Source organism: Numenius arquata, chromosome 12 (genome assembly GCF_964106895.1).
Source record: "Numenius arquata chromosome 12, bNumArq3.hap1.1, whole genome shotgun sequence".
Lineage (NCBI taxonomy): Eukaryota > Metazoa > Chordata > Aves > Charadriiformes > Scolopacidae > Numenius > Numenius arquata.
Genome location: NC_133587.1, coordinates 35,747,312 through 35,755,494, shown reverse-complemented (window position 1 = coordinate 35,755,494; position 8,183 = coordinate 35,747,312). Strand labels below are relative to the sequence as shown.

Genomic DNA, 8,183 nt, shown 5'->3' with positions numbered 1-8,183 from the left:
GGGGCAGGGATGGGGGGAGAGGAGGGAGGCAGCTCAAGTTTTGTCTGATTTTCAGTCAATAATAATACTGTATTCACCGTCAATCCTCTTCCCCGCCCGGCATGCGGGGGACCCTCTTCTCCATCCCCCTCCAAAGAAGGGAGAAATCGGAACAAGGGGGGATCGGGGTCGGTGCCGACCGGGAGCGGCGGGGCTTACCCCCCCTCGGGGGGCGGACAGAGCCCGCGGCTGGAGAGAGCGGGCCGTGCGGGGGGGCTCACTGGGGCTGCGCCGGGGCTCCGTGCCGGCCCCGGGGCTGAGCGTCCTCCTCATCCACCTCGGAGCAGTCGGAGGAGTGGTAGGGGCAGCATCGCCCGGCCGCCGCCGCCGCCTCCTCTTCCTCCTCCTCCTCTTCCTCGTCCTCGGGCTCGCTGTCGGGCAGCTCCCGCATCCTCCTCCCGCTGCTCTTCTCCGGGGCGGGCAGCAGCAGGTCCTCATCCCCCTTGTCCTCCCCGCTGCCCCCCTTCTGTTTTTCGGCCTCCTGCGCCGCCTGCTCCTTCGCCTTCTTGCTGCGCTTCCACTTCATGCGCCGGTTCTGGAACCAGATCTTCACCTGGGAAGGGGGACACACACAGACACTGCCTCATCCACCGCCCCCCCCTCCATCCCCGGCAGCGTCCCCCGCCGGGCCGGAGCGACTCACCTGCGTCTCGGTGAGCATCAGCGACGTGGCCACCTCGAAGCGCTTGGGCCGGGAGAGGTACTTGTTGAGCTTGAACTGGTGCTCCAGCTCCAGCAGCTGCTGGCTGGTGAAGGCCGTGCGGGGCCGGCGGCACTTCCCCAGCAGGTTGGACTGCGCCTGGGCTGGGGGAAGGAGAGGAGAGGCAGAGGTGAGCCGCCCCCGCCGCGGCCGGGCATCCCCCGGGACGGGGGTGATGCAGGAAAGACGGTGAGGGGAAGATTGAGGCAAGGATGGGGAGTTATCCACCGGAGCACGGACCCAGGGAGGGATCTCGACCAGCCCCTCCGGCTCCGGGGTTTCTCGGCTTGCACGGTGTCAAGGGACCCCCCCATAGGGACCAAAAAAAAAAAAAAAAAAAAAAAAAAGAAAAAATTAAATCTTTTAAAGAAAGAAAAAAAAAAATGTCTCTTGATTTCCCAAGAGCCTAACAAGTGCGAGACAATAAAACGGATGGTGGCGAAGGGGTACGGGGCTCTCCGGGGAGCAGCAATTCGCTCCACTTAATGCTTTAGTTAAACCTGCCGCACTCCCAGCGCTCCGGCTTTAATTAAGGGGATTGCAGGCGGACACCCCTCCGCCGGGCCGGGGGCTGCTCCGCCGCCTGGAAGCGCCGGGCACCGGCCGCCCGTCAGAGCGTAAATCAGCAGCGAGGGGCAGAAAACTGTCTTTGAACGAAAAAAAAAAAAAATAATAATAACAAAAATTGTCGTAGTTTCCGCATTCAGAAATAATAATGAAAATCAAGGATTGTATTAACAAAAATTAAATAAAGAGAGCCGGTGATGGGCGAGGGGAAGGACACCGGGGGGGGACTGAGCCCCTTCGCGGCGCCCGAACACCACCGGGGATAGGAGGCGGCCGCGCTACCGCCCATTTCTCGAAGCGTTTTGGCACTCTGGCTTATTTAGTTTAGAAAAACAAAAAATAAATCAGAAAACTACGAAGGGGAGGCTCTCGCTCCCCGGCCGCGTTCGGAGCCCGCTCGCTAAAGCGGGCAGCGAGAGAAAAGGACGGTGTCCGCCCCCGGCCAGCAGCGCCCGGGAGATTTTCTCACCGCGGTGCGATTTTCCGAGGCTCCGTTCTCGTTCCTCTCCGGTTATTTATTTCCACACTCCCCCCCCCCGCACCTTGTTTGAGGGGCACAGCTCTGACAACTCTCCTAATTATTTTTTTTTTTTTCCTTCCTGAACGTTCCAGTCCAAACAGCCCCAATTCGAGAGAAAACAATGGACTTTTTTGTCTGCGAATGTGTGTGCAGAGTAGAAGGGGAAAAAAAAAAAATTGAAAAAAAAAAAAATCACAATTCCTTTCCTGGCATGATTTTCGTAAAACTACACCTCCGGTATTGTTAAATCGGCCATTCCCACAGAGAGCTCACACCTCCGAAAATGATCTTTGCCTGAAACAGATGCATGAAAGGTCCCCGTCGCCGTGAGGCCTAGTGCTCGGCACCGCCTTCGCTGGGACTGCGGGAACCTCTGCCTTTCCAGCCTTCCCTAATCCCACTCCCGAACTGTTCCGATCCTCTGTATTTCACATGCATTTATTATCCTCAGGGAACGTGGAACCCCACCGTTTTTGCTACCCCCCCCCCGGATCCTCCCTACACCCGTTTGCCCAGAGGAGTCTGCCGTAATTATTATAAGCTCATTTCCTATAAAAGAGAAATAAAATTAAGGACGGTGGCTGGGTGATGGGACCTGCCGCCTCGCTTTTAGGGGGGGATTATACCGAGACCGGGTTTTTGGGGGAGACCACCGTGGCTCCTGCCCTGTCGCCACCGGCCCTCCGTGGCTTCTGCGCCCCTCGGACGGCGGGAAAGGGCGTTCGCAACGGCAGGAACCGATTCGCCACCTTCCTATTTAACCTGCCGTGAAAAACCAGGCTGTGCGGGGCCGGGAACGGTGAGGCGACCCACGCAGCCCCGCTTCCCCTTGGGAATGACGGCTTCCTCCTTCTAATAAAAGTCAAAAATTCGAAGTCACCGCCTGCTTAAATCCGCAGCGCATTTACGTGGGGGCAGCGAGGGGGTGTTTCTTCCCTCCGGGAAGGAGACAGCTCCCGGTAGGCCCCTGGACCGGGATGGGGGACGGAGGGGATGCGGTCGGCGGGAGGCGAATACTCACAGTTGAAGTCGGGCATTTTGGGCAGGATCATGCCGGCGGTGGAGGCCCGCAGCCACTGGTCCAGCTGGAAGGTGCCGGCGCTGAGCTTGATGGGGTCGGCGGCGGGGTGGGATGGATGCGCCCCCTGCACTTGCGAGTAGGAGTAGGAGAGAGCCGGGTGCTGCCCGCCCAGCGCCGAGTACCCGTACACCGGGTGCCCGTAGAGAGCCGCCTGCGCCGGCATGCCCGGCCCGCCGGGCGCCGCGGGGTGCAGTCCCAGGGCCATGCCGGCCGCCGAGGCGTGGTGATGCGGGTGGGGACCGGCGCCGGTACTGGCCAAGAAGCCCGGTTTGGGGACCAGGGCGCAGTGAGCTGCCAGGAGACGCGGCGGAGAGGGGCTGTCGGTGCGCAGGCAGTCGGCGGGGCCGCCGGCGGGATGCTCGGAGGAAGAGGATGAAGAGGATGATGATGAGGAGGAGGAGGAGGAGGACGGGGGGCTGCCGCTCCCGCTGCTGCTACTGCCGCTGCCGCCCAGCGAGGTGACCAGGGCCAGCGGCGCGGTCTGCCCCGCCGCCGCCGCCGCCTTGGGGGGGTCGACAGCCAGCAGCGCGTCGATGCGGAAATTTTTGGATTTTTCCATGGGAGCGCCGGCGGGCTGGGGAACGGGGGAAGGGAAAGGAAGGGAAGGAGGGGGGGAACGGCGGCGGTTCAGGCGGCCCCAGGCCGGCCGCGTCTCCCGGCGGCGGCGGGCGGCAGTGCGGCCCCGCTCCCCGGCGCGCCCCTTCAAGGGCCGCAGGCGGCTCCCCATTGGGCCGGCCGGGCTGCGGCCTCGCCCGCCATTGGCCCCGCCGCCCACCTGTCACGGCGGAGCGGCCCGCCCCCTCCCTCCCACCCCCGGGGACTCCGGAGGGGCGGGGGGTCAGCGCGGCGGGGGGACACACACAGGACACGGGGACGGTCCGGTGTAGGGGCGGGGAAGCGGCTCCTCGCCGCGGGGAGAGTCGTGTCTCCCCCCGCCCCCGGTGGCTCCCGCCGCGTACTCGGTGACGGCGTCCCACCACCGTTCCCGCGCCCGGCAAATATTTGCTGTAAACGCGCCGCCGACCGCTTTTTAACGAGTCGGAAAGAATAAACACCTGTGGGTCAGGGAGTCACGCCTGCCACCAACCCCCGGGTTTGTCAACAGCGTTATTAGACCCGCTTATCTACGGCAAACAGGCCCGAACAGAAACGGGAAAGAGCAGGGCGAGGGGTCGCTCCTTCGCCTGGGTCCCGTTTCCCCGGGGGGGGGGTGGGTGGTGGGAGGGGGGCGGCGGGGACTCCGCAGAGGCGGTGTGAGAGGAAGGTCAGGCTGCGGCGCGGAGCGCTGCCAAGGTAAACACGCTCTCCCCTCGAAAAGCCTCCGCCAGCCCCGGGAGAAGGCGCTGAGATGTGGGAAGCGCCCGTGTCACGGCACCGCTGCCCTGTGTCGTCCCCCCCCCGCCCCGGGAGGAGCCGCTTCGCACCCGAGGGGCGGCGGGGCTGAGCCCCCGGGGCTGCCGGTGTCACCGCGACAAGGGTGCGCTGCCCGTCCCCCCCTTCCCCCCCGTCCCTTGGGCTTGGAAAAATAAAAGCGATTTAAAGGGAGGAGGAAAAGGGGAAAAGGAAGGGAGAGAGTGGGAAAAAAAATGAAGAAAAACGGCAAAGAAAACATCCGACAACTTCGCTCCTGGTCCCCCGCTTGCCACTGCTCCGTGGGCAGAAGGCCCAGAGCACCCCTGCGGACGTGTGTGCACACGCACAGACACACACGCAGAGACACGCACCCTGTGCTCTGTGCCCCGATACCCCCCTTCTCTCCTGCACCGACCGTTTTTCTCTTGACCTCCCTGATTGGAGCCTCCGGACACACTCTCTGACACCCACAGCAGAGAGACAGACAGACAGACACAGGAAGGGACAGACACAACCACAGCGGACGTACAGACACAACCAGGACAGACACACCGACACAAGCACGGCAGACGCACAGATGCGCCTGTACAGCCGAGGCATCACCGCACACACGCACACGCGTGGCACAGCGGAGCCACCCGCACCCAGGAAACACCCGCACCCTGGTGTCCCCCCACCACCTGGTGTCCCCACACCTGCACGGACACGGGCGGAGCAGACGCCCCCGCACAGGGAACGAGGACACGCACCCGGGCACAGCCCGCGTACGCTGCGGGGGACGCCGGGGACACACAAGGCCCCCGCGCATCCCTCTCCTCCGGGCTCCGGGGGAGGAGAGGGGGACAAAGAGTGGCAGGATCGTTTTTATGAACCGTTTGGGTTTTACCGGGCCACCGGGGGCTCCGAGGGGCCGGGGCGGCCCCAGGGACCGGGCCCAGGGAGCGCGGCGGCTGCCCCGGGGATGGCTGCCTTCCGCCGGGGCTCCCAGCTGGAACTACGATTCCCCTTGGGCCCCACGAAGGGGACAGTCCCACGGCAGCGAGGGTCCCCAACAGGGGCTTGTCCACATGACCGACTCCGGAGGCGGGCGGGAGGATATTGGACCCGCACCCGCCTCCTCCATCCCTGCATCACGGCGGGGCCGAGGGTCACCACCCTTCAACGCATCGTGGGCAAGGGGCACGTCCAGCCCGCTGGAAACGGGGACGCGGCTGTCACCGGGCAGAGCCGGTGCCAGCTCCCGGTGGCCGGGCCGGCGGTGCCGCAGGTCGTTCCCCACATACGGAGACCGCTTTGGGCCCCTTCTCGGTGCAGTTTGGGAGAGGAGGGAGCGGAGCTGCAGAGGGAATCACCCCGTGGGCTGCGCTCAGGACACGGGTGGGGACGTGTGTCCGCGGCCGGGGGCGATGCGCGGCTCCCAGCGGCCGGCGGGCGAAGGTGGCCGGTGCCGTGAACGTTTCTCCAGGCGGTGATCGGGTGGAAGGTGCAGCCGTCCGGTGCGGGGCGAGGGCCAGGGCCGCATCGCTCCCCGCCCCCGCCGCGCTCCATCACCGTCTCTCGGGGCGGGCTCGGGCGGGTCGCCCCGTCCGGCCACCCCGCGCCTCCAAACGCAGCCATCGTTTGGCTGATGGACCTGTGTTTGGAGAAGCCCCCCCGCGGCGACCCGCAAGCTTCAGCTCAGCGGCGAGCCAGCCCCGAGCGGCGGCGCCGCCGCGGCCGGGCTCCTCCATCCGCCCCCCGCCGCCCTCCGGGAGCACCCCAAGGGGGCCAGCCCGGCCCCCCACCCCCCGCCGGGGCCGCTCGCCTCGACCCTCCTCATCACTCTCAGGCTGCCCTCCCGCCCGGGGGACAATATTCAGTGCTTAGAGAAGGATTTCGATTTTCGGTTTTTGTGGGATTTTTTGTGGGTTTGTTTTGGTTTGGTTTTTTTTGTTTGTTTTTTTTTTTAACCGAGTACAATTCCCCCATCTTTTTTTTTTTTTCTTCTCTTTTGTCTTTTTTTTTTTTTAATTTTCTCTTGTTTCTTTTTTTTTCCTTCTCCCCCTACTTTTGTGGGGTTTTTTTCTTTTTTCTTTTTTTTTTTTTGTTGTTGTTCTTTTAAAATTATTATTATTTTTTCTTCCCTCCCCGCTCCCTGTGTTTCCCCCCCATCTCCAGGTGCCGCAGGGCATCCCGGCCGGCTGAACTCCCCGCGGCTCCCGCACCTGTGTTGATCCAGTATATTGCCCGGGAGCCAACAATGCGCGGTTATCTCGGCGGAGATAGCGCAAGGACCGCGCTACCCCCGACACCTCCGGGTGGTCCCCTTTCAGCAGAGCCCCCGCTCCCCCGGCCGTTGGCAAACAGATGCGTATCTCGCCTTTTGAAAAAGCTGGGGGGGTGCGAGGGTGGGGGGTGGTTCACGCAGGGGGCGGCGTGGGGTGAACCCCGGGCGGCCGCTGCCCGGTGGGAACGGCAGAGCGCCCGGAGCCCTGCGGTGTGGGGGGGTCTTAATTCCTCCCAATTAAAGCCCCCCGCCCCGGTCTCTCCGAAGCCGTTACGAACCTCAGGCGCGGGGCCAGCGTTATTGCCAAAAACAGATATTACACTGCGACATTCTGTAAATGAGATAATGATACATAAACCTCCCTGATAAATGTGACATCCTCGGGATGTCTCCTCTAAATTAGCCGCTTGCATTGACTGCTAATAATGGTGAGTTTATGAAAGCAATTTCAGTGCAAAAAGCACAGGGTCTTCTCGGTCTAATCAGCCTGCCTCTCTTAATGGATGAGGGGGTCAGGCGGAGAATTATTGACACTCTGCTGCCCTTAACCTGTTTCCCAATAAAGCTGATTAGTTTTTGTCAATTCATCAGCTAACCACTCTCGCCGGGACTGCATCAAAGCCTTATTTGCTCAGGGGAAATCAACAAGTCACAGATCAGATCCATTACGGAGCGGCTCCGGCTGCGGGCGGCTCCCGGGCCTGGGGGGCTGGTCCCAAGCCAGGGGGAGTTGCCCCAGGCATGGGGGGGGGGGTGTGGGGGTGCCGGCTCTTCTGGGGAGAAAATGAGCCCCTCCCGGTACTCGGGTTGGCATAACCGACGGCAGGTATTTGGAAAATGCCTATGTGTTGTCAAACTTTTTTTCTTTCGGCCAGGAAAAGAGACGGGGATCCCGGGAGAGCTCCGGTCACAAACGCGGCTGGGTCCCCACCGGCCCACTGTCCTGCCTGGGTGCTCGGGGGGGGGGAGGGGGTCGTCTCTGCACCTCACCTCCCAGGAAAAGGACATTTAATACGCTCCCAGATATCAGTCCTGGAGAGAAGGACCGGTCTGCAAACGGGCTGCTAAAAACCTTTCTTCACCCCAAGCCCCCGCCCTCGGGGAAAAAGCTGTCCCTGCGTTATTTTTTTTTTCCTAAAAACCATCTTCCAAAGTTTTGCTCCTCGTTAGACTTCCTCTCTCTTCAGCTAACGGCAAGGGAAAATTTTAAATTTAGTTCTACTACTGCTGCGATCCCCGCATCAGGCGCGGATCAAACGTCTGGAAGAACGAAAGCTTGACACTTTGGGCTCATCCACAGGGAAACAACAAAAAGGCCACCAAATGTGCGCTGCCCCTTTAAGCCCCGACCGACAGCCTCTCAGTCCACCCCCCTTCAATTTAATTTCATTAAAACAGAGCATGAATATTTCTATTAAACCTAAAATGAAATATGAAGCCATTTAGACTCTGCCTGCACCAATCACCCAGATTTATGACTTTTATTCATCACATCAAGAGCTGGGAAAAATGAATTTTCTTCACCCAGGAAGGAAATAAAAACCCTGCCTTGGTCATTTCCAGAAAGCTGTTAATTTGCCCATGTGGTAATTACTTTCACAATTAACTAAAATACAAATCAACCTGACAAATTGGGTTAGTTTATATATTAATTAGC

The 8,183-nt window shown here is 61.2% G+C and overlaps 1 protein-coding gene across 1 annotated transcript; it reads right to left on the bottom strand.

Annotated features, from left to right (window-relative positions):
• Positions 1-256: 256 nt before the first annotated feature.
• On the bottom strand, positions 257-3,666 carry MNX1 (motor neuron and pancreas homeobox 1). Its single transcript, XM_074157565.1, has 4 exons — positions 3,512-3,666; positions 2,848-3,471; positions 683-843; positions 257-592 (listed from the first exon to the last, which is right to left on the bottom strand). Exons 2-4 carry the CDS (start codon positions 3,464-3,466, stop codon positions 257-259), a joined length of 1,116 nt encoding a protein of 371 aa, XP_074013666.1. The 5' UTR covers positions 3,467-3,471; positions 3,512-3,666.
• Between the last annotated feature and the right edge of the window lie 4,517 nt (positions 3,667-8,183).

Excerpts from the sequence above, each read along its gene's own strand:
- MNX1 (XM_074157565.1), bottom strand. The coding sequence starts at position 3,466 with ATGGAAAAATCCAAAAATTTCCGCATCGACGCGCTGCTGGCTGTCGAC. Across the intron at positions 844-2,847 it reads CAAAATGCCCGACTTCAACT|CCCAGGCGCAGTCCAACCTG; the intron begins GTGAGTATTCGC and ends TCCTTCCCCCAG. Across the intron at positions 593-682 it reads TGATGCTCACCGAGACGCAG|GTGAAGATCTGGTTCCAGAA; the intron begins GTGAGTCGCTCC and ends CCCCCTTCCCAG.